This window comes from Myzus persicae, unplaced genomic scaffold, assembly GCF_001856785.1.
Source record: "Myzus persicae strain clone G006 unplaced genomic scaffold, MPER_G0061.0, whole genome shotgun sequence".
NCBI classification, from domain to species: Eukaryota; Metazoa; Arthropoda; class Insecta; order Hemiptera; family Aphididae; genus Myzus; species Myzus persicae.
In genome coordinates this window covers 112132-133280 of record NW_019102373.1, presented here as the reverse complement: position 1 = coordinate 133280, position 21149 = coordinate 112132, and the positions used below count along the sequence as shown (strand labels likewise).

General features: G+C 32.3%; 1 protein-coding gene across 2 annotated transcripts in view; it reads left to right on the top strand.

Annotated features, from left to right (window-relative positions):
• The first annotated feature begins 2659 nt into the window (after positions 1 to 2659).
• LOC111031975 (tyrosine-protein kinase transmembrane receptor Ror-like) overlaps positions 2660 to 21149 on the top strand; it is a 73668-nt gene continuing 55178 nt past the window's right edge. For both annotated transcript variants that reach the window (XM_022312127.1, XM_022312126.1), the window contains exon 1: positions 2660 to 3053. In XM_022312127.1, coding sequence (XP_022167819.1) covers positions 2921 to 3053 — 133 coding nt within the window. In that variant the 5' untranslated portion in view covers positions 2660 to 2920. The remainder of the gene's footprint in view (positions 3054 to 21149) is intronic.

Below are 21149 nucleotides of genomic sequence, written 5' to 3'. Positions count from 1 at the left end.
TGAAATGTTAACATTCGCCAATGGATGTACCTACTCATGAATGACATTTTAATATTTACAGATCACAGATGAATACACCAATTTCCAATTTTCATTGCAACATATATTATTACACGTCAATTTAAGTGTAAATGAAAATGTATTGATTTTATCCACTGTTACATTATCGAAAAGCACAATATTTTTTCCTTTATACACCTAAATACCTAATGCTTACACAACAGTAATATGATACCAGAATATTATAATATTGTGTTACAAACTAGATTTACAGCTGTATCTAATATTGAAAACAAGATTTGAAGTTTTAATTCACGAAATATAAGGAGAAAAATTATTGTGAAAGTAAAGTTTGATAATTATTGTTGATTAAAAAGAGCTGGAAATATTAATTTTCCAAGATATTTTTTTTTTTTAGTTTAATTAAGAAAATAAAATTGAGCGTATAAAAGATTAAACTATTAAAAACGAATAAAATTATAAGAGTACATTAGTAATAACTTTTTAATAGGGTTTTGAATAAAACATTAAAATATTTAAATTTACCTAAAAATAAAGCTTATGTATTTTTAAACGTTTTAAGTCTGAAGAGTTCTATATTATGAATTATTGTCATTTTGACAAATTTAACGAGTTGGAAGAGTTTCAATAACCAACACTTGATATAATATCCAATATAAATGTATTATTTATCCGATTCAATTTTATAGCAGTAATTTTAAAGTTAATCCAGTTTATGCATATAACCATATTTTTGTCCTCAAAATTGTTGAAAACTTTAAATTAGTTATTTTCCATCAATGCCTCGAGCTATTCAAAATCTATAATAATATGTTGTGGGGTAATTAACTAAGCTTAAAATATTACGTTTAGTGGACACTAAATTAAGTGGTGTGTGGAGGGATGCCTAATGGGATTTCTGTTATCCCTGTTCCCCATTATTGTCTGTATTATATACACATCCAAATTAATTGTATTACAACTAACGTTTTACTGTTTCGTCGGAGGTTTTGACTATAGCGTGCATTCAAATAGTAAACTGGCAAGTGGCAACTGCTGGAACCTGCTGCTGCAGTCACACCCATAAAATTATCTCGGTTTCGATTGTCTTATAGGAAACGCTAAAACATCGTGTGCTCGTTTGTATCCTGTTATTTGTCGAAAACGATCTTTTCGATATGACATTGTACAATCGTATAATATACTTGAGATATAACCTGCAGTGGCGTAGTCAAAAGCCAGGGGGATGTTTCGGTTGTGGTTGAAACACCCCTTGGTCAAATATATGCAAAATACTTATGCTTCTTACTTTATATGCTTCAGATTTCTACAAAAAATATAATATGCTGTCATAATGCGATATAGTTTTACGCAAGTCCTATTTCATCTTTGATATATTATTTATATATGAAGATTGAATGCTATAATATATTATTATGACGGGGAGTATGCGTAAACCCCCTCCCCCCTCAAGTTATATTTAAATAAAAAATTAAAACAGCCCTTTAAAGAAACTCTTGTTACGCGCTTGGGTATAAATATACGGATAAAAAAATAGAAAAAAAAAATATCCGGTAACCACAAACACTTCAAAACAAACGTATAATGCACGCGACACATCATATTATAAACCATGAAAAACAAAACATCAAGACGTGCACATCACCCTCTTCTAACTGCCGTGTGTTTTTAGATATGTACAGCATGCAGCAGTGTCATTCGTGTTGTCTCTTGCGCTCTATCATATGTACATAATATTATACATATATAGGTATATCACTCTGCGGGCGAATAGGAGAATATTAAGTCTAAGGTTGTTTATTAGTTTATTTAAATATACACCACACACGCATATTATATTATATAAGCGGATAAGGAACACACGTGTAATTTGTTATTTATAATATTATTTATTTATTTTTCGAGTCCAGACGACGGACGGTCAAACTCACAAATCACATTCCGGATCGTAAATCTATCGTCCGGGACAAGCGATAAAAATGACAACGGAATAATAATAACGATAATAATCATGTGACGTTGTTACTACATTATAAACCTGCGCGGGAGGGTAAGAAAAAAATCAAAACATCAGATCTCGACCTTTCGACCATCGTATAGACACAAAATATAATCCTATACAATGCCCACAACGAACAAGCGTCATTTACTTATAACATTGCTACGGAGAAAAACGGTAGGACGTCCAAAGAAAGGGGGAAAAGACATGAGCACACCGAAATCAAAACCCCAAAAACCATCGGACTCACAATAACACATTAGTCACGAGCACAATATTATAATAATTTATATTATTATAATAATATTGTGAGTAAATATTATGTTTTATAGTAATTTATTATTACGAATGGTGCGTATACCGCCATAATATTATGTACCACCTATGCACCTATATAATATAATTGTATACCATATAGTTGTACATTAAATAAAATGCTAAGGACGAGCGTATTTCCGTGCGGTGTCACGTGTCGTGTTTATTATAGGTGTACAATATATATGTATTGAAAAACGAGTAGTCGCCACGCGCCGGGGGGGAGGTTTAACGTACAGAGGCGTCGTTGGATGGGGGGGGGGGGGTCGCGACGGGGCGAACCTTCGTCCGTCGCGACGCGCGGCCGCCGACTCAGTCGTAATCGCGCGCGGCATGGTCGCGGTCGTACGTTGTTTGTTCCGCGTCGGTTCGCGCGACGTCGTCTCGACCGGTCGTTGAGTCTCCGAAACCGATTAAAAGTGGATATTCAGCAATATCGGGAATATCTCGCGATTATTTGCTCGCTATACGTAACACTACAGTAATACTCTACGCCAAGCTATTAATAATAATAACGACATTTGTTGTTGTTGTCACCTATTAGACGAGACCCTCGAGTGCGTTCCAATCGGTTTTCGCGCGACGATGTTTCGCAGCAGGTGGACAGCGGCAATGCTGTTGGTGGCTGCAGTCTTCCTGTCGTCCGACAGTAAATTGTGGACTCCGGTTACGGGGTCCAACACGTTCATAGACGAAAATACAAATTTAGCCGAAGACTGTGAGTAGTTGTGATTCTTTTTTTACAATAATATTATATTTATTGTCATGATAAAAAGCTAACCCCGTTAAATAAGGGATCCAACAAACTCTTATTATTTATTGCTTATAGAGTTTATAAAATATTATACATATAAGTAGTAAATGCGTTCGAGTATTTCGAACGGCACGGTTATCGGGAGTAGATGGTGATAGGAACGTAATTAAGATAAACACTGTACCTACAGGCTACAATAATACAATATAAATTTACGTATACTATGTGTGTAAATAGTTTGATGCTCCGCGGAAATGACGAATGAAACGATCTTCGAATTATTTGTATCGCAATAATATTGGTATAGGTATTGCAATTTGTAGTAGGTACCTATAATAGTTCAGTAGAAATGGTGTTCGTTAAATTTTCGTGTTGTAATAATTCTTACACATAAAACAGCTGTTAAAACGATATCAAAGTTCAAAAAATTTATTTGGATATGGCAATAGCGGCTACGCTAATTCTCCTCCGGTGGGCTAAGTTTTTCACAGAATTACAAAATGCAACAAATATATTTAATTAGTTTTTGGAATTTCTTATGAAATCTTACTAATAGTTTCCTCCGAGAATTTAGATCTGATATGAATAAAATGATAGTATCACAAAGATTCAAGAAATCAAGAACTAAGATTGGTATTTATATAATTTAGATTTTGCAAAATATAGGTACCTACTTTTTATTATTATGAATATTTTTTGACATTTATTACGTAAGCTGAATTAAAATCACAAAACCAAATAAATTAACTATAGGTATAGGTACATATATGTGTACCTATTATATTTTTGAATTCCTAAAGAATTATTTTATTTAGACTGCCAGAAGAACTACAAGCTTATTTTTTTTTTTTTTGTGATATCAATATTTTAAATAACAGTAGTTTCAACTGTACTCTATATAATCTATATAATATGCTATTAACATAATTTATTCCAGTTTTCAATATAATATACGTATATATTATAAATGTACTGTATATGTATATTCCGAACTCGTAAGATTTCCCTTGTCATGATGTCTTTTATGTATTTAATCACACTCTAAAAATGTAATATTATACATTTCATTTTATTTAGCAAACCGTTTTATAAAAATAAGTGTTAAGGTGCAATTTACTTAAAATTGGTAATAAAATGGAAAATTAAATTGTTGAATACATTTTAATACATTGTAAAGTAATTTAGTCATGTATTTGTATGTATAATGAATAATAAGATAGAGCCAATAAAAGTATAATATATAATGATATAACAATATACATATAGTTATTATATTGTAAATGAATTTAGTTTTACTCGTTTTATATCAATAGAAAAAAAATCTTTTAGAAATATAAATAATATTCATGATTATATAGTTAAATGTGCACCTATAAATATATTTTATATACAAATATTTTAATTAAAGAATTTAAACATTAGTGATCTGGTTTTAACATAATGATAGTCGTTTAATGGTCATATCATATTAATTATTGTTTTCTCTTTTAAAATGTTTTCAATGCAATCCTCAAATGAAGTGCAATTTAAATATTTTTATGCAATAATGCAATGAATTCAATGCATTTTCTCAATGAAATACATCATTGTACTAATCTATGAAGTATAAAAATGATATTTTTACAATTTATTTCGGTTTAACACATTTAAAAATGAATATAAATAACTATAGTGTATAAGTACACGAGACACAAGTTACAAGTATAAAAACAATATTCAAAGACTTTTGTAAAAATTGAGTTGCAATAGAAACTTGAAACACAATGAGAAATGACAAAGTAAAAAGACGAAATCTGATACTGACGTCCGACATAATGCAAATAAACAAAAAAAAGATAATTAATGTTTGTTGATGAAAGTGACTGATGAAATGTGACTAGGATTATCTATATAGTCATGCCTCATGAATGTATATAATAATTCATTAGATTCCTTTGTAACCTAATCAACCAATGTATTTCATGCATTTTGGTAGTCTTTTATTAAAATCTAAAAAAATGTTCGGATGTTCTATGTCTAAATTCTATACGATTTTATATATTTTAGTTTATGTATAGTAGACTATTATGTTTTAATTTTGATGTAAAAATAATGAACTTATTTGTTTTTGATTTTAATTTTAGTGAACACCACACGATAAACCCTCTTTTAAAAGCTTTCCCTTAATTAGTCCTTTTAACAGTAATAATTATAACATTTTTTTTAAATAACATTTTATATTCATGAATTAATAAAATATAATTTAGATTTTGCAACTCGTTTTTAGTGTTTTTACCTACAAATTGTCCATATAAATATTTACTTATTTGATAGAAGTTATAAAAATAATAGATTTTGTTTTTTTTTTCATTAATTAGTAAAATTTATAAAAAATGTGTTACTAAAATAATATGATGAGTGTCCTGTAGATTTATTAAATAAAAATATTATTTGATGTGATCGTTATATGGTTATTTATTATCATGTATGTATTTCATTACGCGTTTAACACCATTTAAGTATAATTATTAATTAAGTATTATCTTATTGTTTACGTTCTCCACAATATAAACTAATTAAAATTCGATATTATTTAAATTATCTATAAATCAAAGTATTATTAATGGAAGAGGATGTAAATTAAGCGGATAAGTATAAATATAATCAATGTCATGTTATTTTTATTTCGACCATTACAAAACCTAAATAAATGCATTCATATATGGCTGTTTAGCTATCTAGGGATTTTGTTTTTTCAATTAAATAATTATTATTAGCAGCCAACACATAATCTGCGCTGTTCGTCCATTAAGGTCCGTTGAATTTAATTTAATTTCGTGATTCCAAAGAACAGCTGAATAACGGGATTTGACTGGATGGGGACACTATGCGCTCTGCGCGTTATTGGTTTACGGATATAAAGACGTCCCGGCGGAAGCGACGAGAGGACGGAAAACGACGGTGGAAATTATTGCTTTTGACGTCGGTCTAGGGTACTGGATGAATTTTTCCAGTACACAACAACGTCGGTCTTGTCATTCGCAGACGGCCCTTATATTATAACATTTATTATTTTTATTTCATAAACGTTATGATAAATCCCACTACAAAAGTATTTCACGGTTCATAAAAAAAATACGTAAAAAAATGCGATACCCTGAGTACTATAAATATTGACTAGCGGTGCACATTATAATAATGACGTGGTTGTTTCTAATTTTTTACGGCTTCTCCAAACAGTGTTCATAAAAATTATAAAAGAAATTATAATACATACCACGTCATAACATTATCCTCATTTTAGCTCTCTATTTTTACCAAAACGTTAAAACAGTTAACAATGGTTACATTCCGTTTTTTTTTTGTTTTCAAAATAAAAAAGGACCCTATATTTAGTCCCTTCTCGTATACCCAATAAAATATGTCAAGTCATTGGCATCATTAACAGGGATCTTTATGGGGATTTGATAGTTTACGACATATCGTTAGTTGTATATTGTGTAATGTGTATATACATTATTATACGGCTAACTGGTGCTCCGCGGGGGAGCCAAGTTAAGACAATATTATGAATTCCAAAACCTTTAGTTCGTAGGGTACCCGTTAGCCGTTGCCGAAACTGTTACAAAATAATAGTTTTCTGTACACATGTAAGACTAAGTAAACAATTTGTTCTGTAAAATATAAGACCGTCAAAGAGCTGATTTTGTTTATAAATGTACATTAGCAATAAATCAAACTTTATTTTTTATTTGACGTACACCACTGTAGGTAGGTATAGTATAATTTGTAAAATACTTTGTTCTTATTTAAACAGTATACAACAAATTACAGTTTAATATAAAAATTATAAAGTATTATACACCTTAATACACATAATATAGGTATTTATTTATCCTAAAAAATACTACGATACTTGAAATATTGCTTAATTAAGAGTAGGATATTGTTATTAACAATATTAAATTGATTCGAAATATTAATTAGTTTTTTTATTTTAAAGGTATCTAGCTAACACTATTAATTCCTTTCAAATTAAAGTATTTATAGTAATGAATATATCTGGTGAATATCAGATGAATATCTGGTGGCTTTAAAATTCCAAATTAGTTCATAAACTAATTAAAAATACATAAGTTGATATTTTTACTTTACCAGCAACCTTTTTTTAAGTAAACATATTTAATATTTATGTTAACGCTTCAAACTTTTTCAATATCTATAGATTAAATATCATAAATTGATTATTTGAATATATAACATATTACATAAGAATATAATATGTAGCTAAAAAAGTAGGTATAAATAAATTTCGACCCTGACGGTTCGGTTGTTTCATTTTCGTTATATTTGATGCTATTTTAAAATTACTTTTTTACGTCAATTAAGAATCAGTCAATTGACTAAAAATCAGACTGCTGATTTCAAAAACTAATATATTTATGAAAACTTTTTTTACTTTAATAAAGTAAAATATCTGATAGTATATTAAAAGAAAACTTTTATATTTTGTGTAAAACTTGTTTAACTAAAACTACATTTCTTACTTTAAATTTGGCATCTAATATCTATTGTTTGTATTATAAAAAATAAGAAAGTTTTTCTTTTCATAGCCACGATTTTTTTATAATTTATAACGATTTCCTAATATAACATTGTTGTTTTGGTTGAATTTAGTTTGTGTTACCTACGCCATACACTATGTATAATAAAGAAGAATGATTATAAACTATAGTTGTCTATATTTTAAACGTATTAGTTTATTCGATGATATATTAAAGTTAACTGTTAGTAGTTTGATTGATTTAATATATATTATAGGTATCGTTAAATTTCAAGATTTTTTTCATTGAATACTTATACAATAATATGTCTTAAGAAGTTGTCTTACAACATTTTAAGAAGTGACAACTGAATCACAATCATTCCATGTCAGAAAAACCAGAAATAACCTTGAGTTGATATATTTTGTAAATTTGTAACAGTTTGTTTGATCGCGTAGAATCCCGTTAAATGTCACTTTGAATTTTAAATACTTTACAATCATATAGTCACTTACTGAAAAATAAGATTAATGATCCAAATAATTTTGACAACATAAAAAAAAAATGTTACCACCTTTTGACGAATAATTTCTTCTACTACCTATTATAAGTAGGTACGGATTTATTTTTAGTTCATTATTTTCAATAGTCATCGACTGTAGAGAAGAACAATATTTGTTAATTGACTATTTTTTTTGTAAACACTAGGTATAAATGCTGACCCTAGTAATATTAATACTATTTCAATAATACTCTACATAAGACATATTCAAACAAAGAAGTTCATTGTTGTGTTAATATTTGATAATACATATTAACAACAAAAATATGGTTTATCATTATTAAACTTACCATGTCACATACTCATATGTGATTGAATATATAACTCATAAGAGTATAATAGTTATCGATGTGTTAAATCGCTATTATTTTAGTTGTAGGTACCCAATACCCATATGTTATACACTTTTGTTATTTACGATGACAGCACTTCGACAACCTGACCACGGAAAAAAATTATTGCTTGATCGTCAACTCCGGGATTACCAACCCTTTGGTATGTACGCGCGATACTAAATGGTCAACGACGAGTCCTTCAAACTATATAGTTTACTGTGTATACAGTTTTTACTATACTACAATTTATACCCCCCAATTCAAGGTTTTTCAGTCGGTCGAGCTGCAGGATGATTGATGGAGTTTTAATTCGGCGTAAACGCACTTGTTGCCCCGTTACGGCGAGCAGCCCTCTCCGTATGTACGTTAACGTTATATTATAGCATTATATACAGTATACACCCCTTTTTGTGAGGCACATAAACCGAACACACGCGTGTTATCCGGACTGTGCAGGGGTTTCCAAAACCGTGTGCACGTATATAGGGTGATTGTGTGCGCTGTGTGTATTTAAATAATGAATTTCTCGTCACTTATATAACATTAAAAAAAAAAATTAATAATAAAAAGAAAACCGTCGCGACAATTAGTGCGCATGAAACAAAAATTAAAGGGGAGAAATTCGAATATATTATAATATTATATGTTTCATTGTTTTTACAACGTCGGCGCGCGGTCTTGTGAAATAAAAATCGTTCCAACGGAGGTGTTTTATGGGGAAGGGTCGATTGTTCTAATTTTCAAACTTTTCAGAATTTCGATGCACACTTAACATTTAATAGAGCCACAATCCATTATGTCCCAACCTCTTTGTAGATCACATCACATTTAATAGAAATCTACTGCGCGTTGTTTGTTCAACTCTGTATACGAATATATATATATACATTATACATATCGTATATAACTCGTGTATTATATGGTGTACAAAATACATATACCGTCTCTCCTGTTGGTAAATACTATACAATATGAACGTCTCATGAGCACCACCGCGTGTTTCTCCACTTGTACCTATCCATATCGTTACTTCGTGTAGGTGTATGTAGGTTTATTATATATAGATACATTGCCTCAGTTGTATACCCGAGGTAATTGTTGAATCAAATTTATATATTAGGGTTTACGTGCTGGATTCTCTTGCGATATTAGCACACGTTTATGTCTAGTTTATAAGAGTACAGTTGTAATGTAAGTGCATACATAGGTATATTATTATTATTATTATTTTGGGATTGTTGAATTATATTTAATATATACTGTCACGCACTCACGCTAATACGTCAATCTCGTGCTGTATACGAATATATTACATACATTGGTACGAATTCAAACGTCGTAAATAAATTCATTTTAGAACTTTATATAATATATATATATTATTATCCTATTCAATAGTTGTTATTATTATATAATACGTCCCGTCGTTCCTATATAACGACAGAGCATTTTTCTTCTTTTTTTTTGGGTGCAGTCTGTGCTGATAAATACATTTTGGTTTTGAATTCAATAAAAAAATGAATAACAGTTGACGTAAACATTTTTGTACAGTTCTGTAAAATAACATGCGTATATACTGCTGCAGTATGTTCAATATAATATAGTGATGATTTGACGAAAAAACAGCTTGTAAATAGGATTACAAACGATCACTCGAGTCTCACAAGCTGTATATTAGATTAATTTCGTTTCAAAAAATGTACAAAACAATAGTCTATTGAACCGTCTTTGTTGACTATACGTATCGTTTAAATTTAAATTCATATGTGGTGTATTGTACATTTCGAGAGAGGAATATTAACCTTCCATATTAATTGTGCTTATTCGCATTAACACTTATCTCAGTACATGAAGGCGAGTAGATCTCTAATTGAATACACAACCCTCGTGGGCGTTTAACTTACGACACCTTCGCAGCACACGGGTCTTAACTGCACACACGCAGTGACGGTCTAGCAAAGGTCGCGTACACAGATACATCTTCGTGTACATATACAGTAAATAACGCGTGTACGAGTAAAAGGATTACTTCATGCGCCCAATATGGCCGTCTATAAACTGTAACGAAATTCGTCCCGTAATCCTTTTATAAGTCCCTTCGCGGCGGTGACGAGGCATGGGGTGGAGAACTTTCGCCCCGCGGGCCGCATCGGTGCAGTGCGTGGAGTGTATCGCGTGTCAGACGAATCTCGTTACCGGCCGTAATTGCCGTTCGCCTTGGGTTTGGGTTTTAGGTAACTTCTTCGCGCTGCAACGTATAATAAAATCGATTCCGACAGGACGCTGGCGGGGGGAGGATAGGGTGCGACGACGGTCTCGGGCCGCCGATCCTCGCTTTCGCGGGGGCCGAAGAATCGCGGTGGGGAGGGCTATCGATCATATTCCCGCACCCCCACTCCCCAGAAAAGCTTTCCGAGTAGGGGACCGCCAGACGTTGATGGATCGTGTTGACGGACAAACGGCGGAGGCGGCAGTAGTGTGCGTTAGACTTTTCTTGTCCAAAACGCAATGCGAGGGACGGCTGTGGAGCGAAGAGCAATATCCCTGTCGTGTTTGACCGGGAATCGATCAATCTTGCGGTCGGGTAGAAGGAGAATTAATCAAGAACTTGCGTCCCGCGGGTTCTTGCTACGGAGGTACAATTAGCGATCAGCGGTCGGACAATGGACCTTAAAAATAGAACAGTTGACAACGGCTATCGAAAGGACAAAAACGAAAAACGAAATAGAGATAAATTCAAACGTGGTTGTCTCCGAAAAAAATAAAAAAATCCTAGGTATTTACGATGAGTACATATGCTTCATATTAGTAAGTTTTGGTCGAATTTAACGTCACCTGGAGCAATTAAGCAAAAGTTGATTCACTTTTTATAGAATTGTATTTTCCTCTATAGAATTATACCAACTCACAAAAAGTTCTTGTATCGTATATAATATTTATTTTTTATATACATGAGTTTACTATTGAGTATGGGCTTACAATAACCGCGCATATGTCGATAACCGTTGACAAGAGTTAGATATACGTGCTTTTCTTACAACTATATATTTTTCTTACGTAATAATTAGGTATCAAAATAAAAACTATTGAAGTCCTTAAAATCATATTACTACTTAGGTATAGTATAATAATTATAGTAATATGATAATACCCAATTATGCATGGAAGAATTTTATCATATGCGTTTAAAACATTTAAAGCTTTAAGCGTAATTATAGTCATTTCTTATTAAAAAGTCTTCAAAATACACACAAACTCGTGTAGGTATAAATATAAACATAATATTAAATTATTATCTATACATGTAACATGTTTGCAAATAATAATCACTAAGATTATTACAGGTCGTATATACCTTCAATAATATAAAAACTAACAAGTAATATAGTCTGCCCACAAACCTTAGTCCAATCGTGTATGTATTGCCTATTGAAATATGTATTGAATAATGAATATTAACAAATAACGCAACCGGTTCTACTCGGGTTTTTATGTAGAACATTTCGAATTAATTTACTCACAATATAAAACTGTCTGAAGTTTAAATTCTAGGAACTTGTTTTGAATTTCATTCTAAAATTATTTAACGTTTTTCTCTTTCCTATAGTTTATTTTATTTAAACATATATTTTATATAAACAACAGCCAACAAGGACCTTAAAATTCATGGGTGTATAATATAATGTATTTATGTGTTATTGTCATTTAATTAATTTGAATATTTAATATAATATGTTGTTATACCTACATATTTTTGTAGTTTCTCATAATATTTTGGTATGAAAAATAAACATATGGAGTAAAGAACGTAGAAACAGCCCTGCTCTTTCTTTTCATTGATTTTAAACCAAAATATTGTTAAGGTCATTTTGTTTATACGTCGTTTACGACGTTTGGGTTTTCGACCCTGCTGCAATACGAGAGACGTCGGCAATCATAGATTGCTCAACACGGCCATTACGGCTGTCAGAAAAAAGGCAAAACACGTTTCGGATTTGTTTTTTTCGTGACACGTCCGGGCGAGAACGTTGTTGGACCGATTTATCGGTCCGATGGCCCCGATGATGGACGGGCAGGTGGGGTGCTGAGGACGTGTTACAATATATATATTCGCATCCCCTCGAAAGGCGCAAACACCCGAACGTGACATATTTCCTTGTGTTGTTTTCGTGTGGCCCGCACGGAAGGGGACAAAAAAAATGGGGGAATGGAATAATTTCAGAAATAGAATCGACCCTCGCGCGTTTCAGCTGTCAAACACTCGTCACTCGGTAATACCCTCCCACCATCACACCGCCCCCGTGCTGCTACAGAGTTCTCGTGCATGACGTGTTCTATCGTGCTACCACCGCCGCCACCGTAGGGACCGCGTACGATTCCCTCAACAACGAATTTTAATTCGAATTCCGCCAAAAAAAAACTTATAACGAAATTGACTCGTTCGACGAAAAATTTAATCAAGGACCGTTCAACCGGCGGTTGTCTAAACAATATGATTTTCGCGCGTTGTGTATGCACGACGGCTGATGAGGGGTGCAGGAGATAATCGCTCTGTAATTATAATTTGCACACTTCTTGTATCGCGGACCCTCAACCAGAAGTAGTGTACAGCGAGCCCTCGAAACGGCTGATGAAGGCTCTGAACGCGCAGATCTCGAATGATTTTCCAGTAGCGCACTTCAAAAAGCAATTACGAACCCGACAAAAGAGGTTAGGGAGAAAATAACATTTCACACGATCAAATATCTTTGTTTACAGTAGTTGTCCGACGGCTTTTTATATATATGTATTATATACCTATTAGACGCTAAAAAACCGATTTTGACATCGTAGACCATATTTGTGTGCTGCAGTCTCCCTTCGGCTTTGTATATATATATATATATATATATATATATATATATAAAGGTACGTTTATACACACTCCAAAGTCACTCGAGAACCCAGTAACAAGTTGTTGTCGGAGAGAGCTTATATACAATCTTGGAATCCAGTTTAACAATAATCCTGCAGTACACCTAAGCGTATTTTTGAGAAAATATGTGAAACATATTATATTTTTATATCAATCGTTTTTTATACAAACGTTTATGTTTATGTACCTATTATTTAGAAATCTATCGTGTATAATACTAACAATAAAAATTTATAAAAATTGAAAAGTTTTATTGGAAATTTTAATGTTTACTGCAGCTGTATAGTTGTTAGTTGGCCATAATACATAGGTATGAAGTACACCTAATAATATATATGTCTATACTTTATATTGTGTGTTTATACATTATATAAACTCGAAGCATAGGTAGGTAGGTATGTCCATACGAACTCACATTCATATATATATAAATGAACAATGCGGAGTACCTACAGAGAAGATATTATGAAGCTACATTGGCTGACGGGGTGTATGTATGGGGATGAAAACGGTATTTTGTGCAAATAAGCCGGATTTTAACTCGTATGCTATCCGTCACGTGGTGTAGCGGACGGACGTATAATATATAATAACGGAGACGGCGGCGAAAGGCTCAGCCGTACTAGAGGGCTAAAAGTGACAGTCATCCTTTCGCACTGCACGCGTCCCTCCGATCAATAAAACCCTTTTTATACTCATATACTTATTTATTATTATTATACATATAATATATAGCTTTACCAGACCCTGTTCGGTTGCATGCAGCTATACACATACACACACGCGAATTGGCGTAAAAACGAATACTTTCCGTAAAAGTGAGCGGTGGAAGTGCGAGCGACACACTGAGACGGGGGAGCGGTCTGTCGGCGGTAACGTTGAATGACGGTTGGCGTGTGTGTGTTTGGTGGTAGATAAAGTTCGGTTAAAGTTTTTATATTTTCCGTGCCCTTGCGAGCGTTGCTTTTAAGTCTTCGGCGACGCCGCCAATGATATACCTCACACGTATCTCTCTCCATCCTTCTATATGTATATAATAAGTTATCGGTGCACGGTGTTTTATTTATAACGTCCCTCGAGGAGCGGGGCATTGCGGCTGCACCGATATTACGTATTTTCCACGGCTTTCCTGTACACAGCCGCCTTCGGCGTTTCTCGTCCGGTCGCGAGCTGCAGATTCCTTTGATGTTTTTTTCCGGTCTGGATAACGTCGCCTCCGCCGCCGCCGCCGCGATCTTATATTATATACTCGCGACATCGCACATAATCGGTCGTCTCGCACCCCAACTCCATTTCGATACTCACAGACGTCGCGTATTATATTATGGGAAAAATCTGTACGCCCTTTGACAATATAATATATTATTACGGTACACGACTGCAATGTTTTCAATCATTTTGTGCATTTATTTTTGGCAGCGCGTTACCGTTGCGCCGTTTATATTCGTTACGTCGTTTGCATATAGGGCTTCGCGACTTGTAATTTTGGTGAACAAAATACGTAAACCGAAAGAAACCTCTCGTTATTAAGTACAAACGACATTTATTGTAATATTGTACGTACATATTATTATTATAGATGTATCTTACTCGATATTGCCCACGAATGGCGTTTACCCCGAAAGTACCCACAGTATAATAATAATAATAATAATAATTATTATTATTATTTTATTCCTTTTGAAATTCCGGTAGTGGTGATATATATATATATAAGTAACATAATACAAAATGAATGGAGAATTTGCCAATTATTTTATTCTCAAATGAGAGTGGGAGGACTAGGGGTAAGAAGCGAATATTTTATTTTTAATATCGCGTACCAGTTAATTTAAGTGGCTTTTTGTGTACCAATGTATACACCGCTTTAATTGACTGCGTATTGGCAATAGCTATTGTATTAATAATATCTCATTAAAATAATATGCAACACCTCAACGTCACGTTTTAACGAGAGAATATAAAAAATAGTTTCATTTTTCGATCAATTTATTAATATAAATAATAAATTAAACACCGAATAATGAACAAAATACCGTTGTATTAAAATCGTCGAAAACATATCGAACTGCAGCAGTGCCTATGTAAAACATTGCTATATTATTTTTACTGTTGTTAATTATTATTTATTATATTCGACGTCGAAGGACACTGCAAATATCATCTCCACCGCGGCAGAGAGCATATTATATTATACAATTTACAAATTTCATTAAATATACTAATATACGCCACCTAATATAATATTATTCTCCCGCTGATTATTATAATCGAAATGCACTGTCGGTCGTAGCTGCAAATAAACCGATACATTCGTTTTCAGTCTGCTGCACGCATGTTTACATCGTGCAATCCCGATGATGGTGCATTATTATTGTGATTATTGAGCGAGTTCGTTGCTAACTCTTATTCACCTCGATAAATCTGTTTATCGGATTATTATTTTTTTTTTGTTCCGCCGCCCCTTATATTTTATAAGAAGATAGACATTTACCCCATGGATGGGATTATTATTCCGAAAATTGAAGAAAATTCCGCACATCAGTTGATAATATCAGCTAGTTTTTATACCGTTTTGTAACCACTTATTATAACGTTATATTATTATCGTATGTTGAGGAAAATATATTCGGTTGATTAATATATTATAATATAGGTAGTATTGTATCCATACGGATATATATGTATTGTGACCTATGCTTATATTATATGGTAATTTTATTATTTATGAAGTTCTATGAATATTATATTATGCAAGACTTTCTCGCTAGGAAAACGTAGTTTTTTGATTTTAACGTTATTTGAGCCTGTATAATATGGAAGGTGATGAGTTCCTTAAAAATAAGTTCTCTCGTATATTTTTAACTTTTATATGATTGGTTATCATTTATCCACCATTTTACATTCATTAATAATTTAAGTAACGTAATATTCAAGGCTAACCATCAACCTGTTAAAAAGTGAAGTAGTTAAGTTTAAAAGTTAATTTAATTTATACTTTTTGACTCAACTCGTTACTTCTAAGTTTCAGTTAATTTAATTAAACTGACTGAAATTAATTGTTTTTAATAAATAAATTACATTTTTATTAAAGTTAATTTATTTTATTACATTTCAATTAATTTTGTTTTCATGTCAAAAAATATCTCGGTTTTCGTTTTGTGTAAATTGCTTTTTATTGGTGACGAAAAACTTCAATGAAGTAATACATAGAGATACTATACAATTACTATATAGTTTTGAGTAGGTGAAAAATAAAGTAGGTTAGTGTTTAAACAAAACTTAATAACAATTTTAATAAAAATATTGTTTATTGACTTTTAACTTTACTAAGTTAACCAAAAATCAAATTAACAGTTTCTTATTAATGCATTTTAACTTAACTTATCTGAGTTAAATGAGTAACTGCTTAACATCCAGCTTTGCTAATATAATTTTCTACAAAATCTTAATAATATATTTATATTATTGTTTTTTTTTTTTTTTAAATTTCGTCTTACATAGACGACTGTCGACTATACAGTGTGTAATAGCACTGTATTAAGTATAAGAAACCACATCATAAAATATATAATTTGATATAATATTACATATTATATTATTGCCTTTATTAAACAGTATTTATTGACTTGAGTCTGATAATAAAAATATTGGTAGTAGTTCTGCAGCATATCCTCATCTTATTTATATTACTCCTGTGGCAGTATGCGACGACACGGGGGACGCTGCTCGGATATAAATCGCCTCATCGCTATAATACCTAAGTAGAAATACGATTGCGTAAACCAGCAGCAGTTTATGATATCACCATACTCGCGTATTTCCACTTCGACGTATACAACAAAATATATGCACGCATTTGTCGTCGTTCGGATAGTTATCATCGTCGTATCGGGGTGTAAATAATATAATATATATTTAGGCACGTCACACAGCTCTCGGGATAATAATATAAACAAGCGTGTATTTTTTTAATTATGAGTTTATAGGTTTTATTATTATTATTATTATTATTATTATTATTTACACTCGCGGCGTACTGCTCGGCTGCTGCAGTCGACGTGCAGTGTGTATAATGGAATCGATTTGGTTTCCGTATACTAGTGTTATTTTTTTCTTTCCGTATACTAAAACAAACGTCTGGCTCATGTCATTTTTTTCTGTTTTATATTTTTTACGAGCAACATAAAAATGTGTTTTACATACACCACGAGGTTGCGGGACCTACATAAATAGCTCGAGTGGCGGTCCCCCGATAGGCACTGTTTGAGACGTATTTTTGCCCGTTTATCCGAGGGCGATTTTACGCAAAAGTCACGAGAAATATGTGTGTGTGGCTGTGTGTTCAATCGTAAAACAAACGACTATATGCAGTGTGATGGTTGGCGTAAACCCAAGCAAAACGTGTGCCTCGAACGATGTATATTTATACATATATGTATTGTGTATGTTGACAAAAGTGAATTATGCGCAAACGCCCGTTCACGTGTGAAAGCACCTGGAGCTAAATATTTATCGGTCTATACTATTTAAAACAAATAGATATGTATGTATATCGCGTTCTTCGGGTGTTTGAAACGAAATCGCTTTTGAGATATGTGTATAACACACACACACACACACACACACACACACACACACACACAGACACACACACATATATATATAAGTATAGCCGAGTAGGTGTAATCGTAACATATATAGCTACCTAAATAACATATATATCAGCTCGATTGTTTATACACGATGTCCTGAACAAACTATGTACTATATATAATATATATCCTATACGCGTTGTGTTTGTGTTAAACACCGATGGTTACAGATTTAATAGAAACGTATTTATATATATTATATATACACTCGTGCAGCGTATTTCGTAACATGCAATAGGTATATATATATATATATATATACAGATATTTACAAACAAACTATCTACTTAAAACCGAAGACGCAGTGTCGAAAATGAGTTCGGTATAATATATCCAACCCGCGATAGTACCTGTATATACCTATATGGAGTATATACATGCATATTATACTGTATCGTTATGCACACAACGTTTCCACGATATAACATTATCGGTAGTTTAAAATAGAAGTAGGTACCGTATATATCCTTACTGTATACATAGCAAAGCGGATGCATGGTGTACAAGTATAAGTTTACCTAGTCTTCTTGTGTAGTGTTGTATGCCTAGTTATATATGTAAACTGCAGTACACATGGTATATGTATGTATAGTACTGTAGTAGGTATCTATTATTTTTTATTCCTGCATAGACACATAGTACATACCTATAGTATATATGCAAACAGTAGGTAATGTGATGTTCAGATGGAATATATAATAACACGGTGTATATTATATTGTAGGTACATAATAACTAAATGATACGTAGCTTTGACTTTATGCTTCACGGCATAAAAAACCGAATTCTGTTCCGAACATCAATAAAATAATTCATAATTATTTATCCCTCCTGTAGGTATATTATACTCTGCATGTTGCATTGGTGGTGATTGATGAACACTTTGTGAGATGTCGCGCACATAATTAATTCAATTAGTATTTGAATGAAAATGCGCTTTGTCGTTTCGAAGTATATATAGAGCTTTTATCGTTGAGTACTTTTCGTTTATTACGTTCGTATAATATTAAATAACAGCAAATAATAATAATAATAATAATACAATATCGCGTCCACCGCCCGAGTGAATATTGTGTACATAGTAATTAGTATATTATATTAATGTGGTATATATAGGTACACAGTGAACTATTTTAACTATCGTTGTCTCAAAAAGTACCCATTAATATTTTTAAAAAAATGTTTACATAATTTTATGTTTTAACAAAACATAATTTCTGAAAAGCTAGTTATTTTTTCTATTATTTATCGCTGAGAATATTTTTTTTGCGTTGCCTTACCTTATTTGAATGACAAAATACACTTTCAATTTCATGTAACTAAGCAAATTATTTTTCCAGAATATTTTTGTTTACAAATACTTTTTGAATGAATACTTAGTTAATTAGTTATAAATTAAGTTTTTAAAAATGTGATAAGCATAGCTCCGAGTGGAACCAACACCCGGCAAATTGTTGATCTACTTTAAACTAGTATATCGACATTCTTAGAAAAATATTCTGTTTCACTGTAGAAAATTGAAAATGTATGCAGTCAAGCCAAAAATTAAAAAACCATAAAAAATATTGTTTATTGTATTAGCTTCAAATTACGTAAAAAAATATACTCTTAAATGTTAGTATTTTTCGGGATAATGCGTGGAGTATGTACTGTCAAAAAATCACTCGGTTTATGTTTATACTATAAATTTCAATACATGCAGTTGTTACTATAATATTATTTACCTACGTTGTGATATAATATATTATAATTTGTATATATTTAACTCACGACGTATATAATATATTATATATTATTAGCTCCACATATTGTGTATCACCACCGCCGTATACATCTCTCCCAGTCGAATTGTACATTTTTAATTGGACGCACGAGAACATATACACCATTAGTTACACTATGCGTGTATGGTGAGCAGTATTATGATTTATGAATATTGATTGAATTAAAACCTGACTCAATAATCATATTAAAATCTACTTGAAAGCATTTTTTTATACAATATAATGATGTATAATTAGGTATGATGTATAGTTAGCATGTGATAAACAATACAGTATAAATTATTATCCGACAATAATGCGTCATATACTGTTTGCCCATGGTCGTCAAATAAAATCGACGACGGTATAATATTATGCAGTATTGATGTTATAATAAATAATAAATACTGTTTCGTTTGATCGCAAGCATACATAATATAGGTAATGAAAATCATATTCAAAACACCGCCGTTTTCGATTTTCCGGCCTATACACGCATTCGGTATAATATAATTTATACGTACCCAGCCCACACCCCCAAAACCAGCCTTGTATGATGTGCATACAGTAACGAGTGGTTATACCTATATAAATGTATAGACGTGCGTGTGCTCGCGTAGATAGTTTTGACCGTATAACTATGTGGTCGTCGGCGGTGGTGGTATAGTGGTATAGTGGTGGAATGCATAAATAATAACAATATGCGATGTACATCACGACAATATTGTACATATGACGGGGACGGACGAGTCGTATATATACGCATTTTCCGGTCTGTTAAATGAAAATCCGGCGTGTCCGTCGCCACCGCGTTTGTGCGTGTATATATTATAATATATAATAATATGGAGGTAGGTATTATGCGTGGTGTGTAATAATTATAACAGACAACATTTACGTGATATATTAATATTATTATTATTATTATTATTATTATACATAAAGTGTCGACCGGTCGGAGCACACACGCAAACACACACTGTGTCCACTGCTGCAGCTGCATGGTAGTTGATGCAGCAGAGTGCTGAGTGCTGTTGATGGGGTCGGCGGGCAGACCGATAAAATTCGTGACGTGCAGTCGACGGTCGGTTTTCGGTGAATCGGCGTAACTAACGAGTAGGACGTGTGCCTTTATTTTACTGCTGAAGCGAAATGATTTCGAGAGGAATTTACGAAAAAAAATTGATGTGTATATACGGCTATACTATACCGATGTACTCGATGCGCGGACCGTGTATATTAAGTAGGCATTACATAATAAGCGGGGTTACTGTTGCTGTATAGGATCGAAACAGAAACAACAAAAA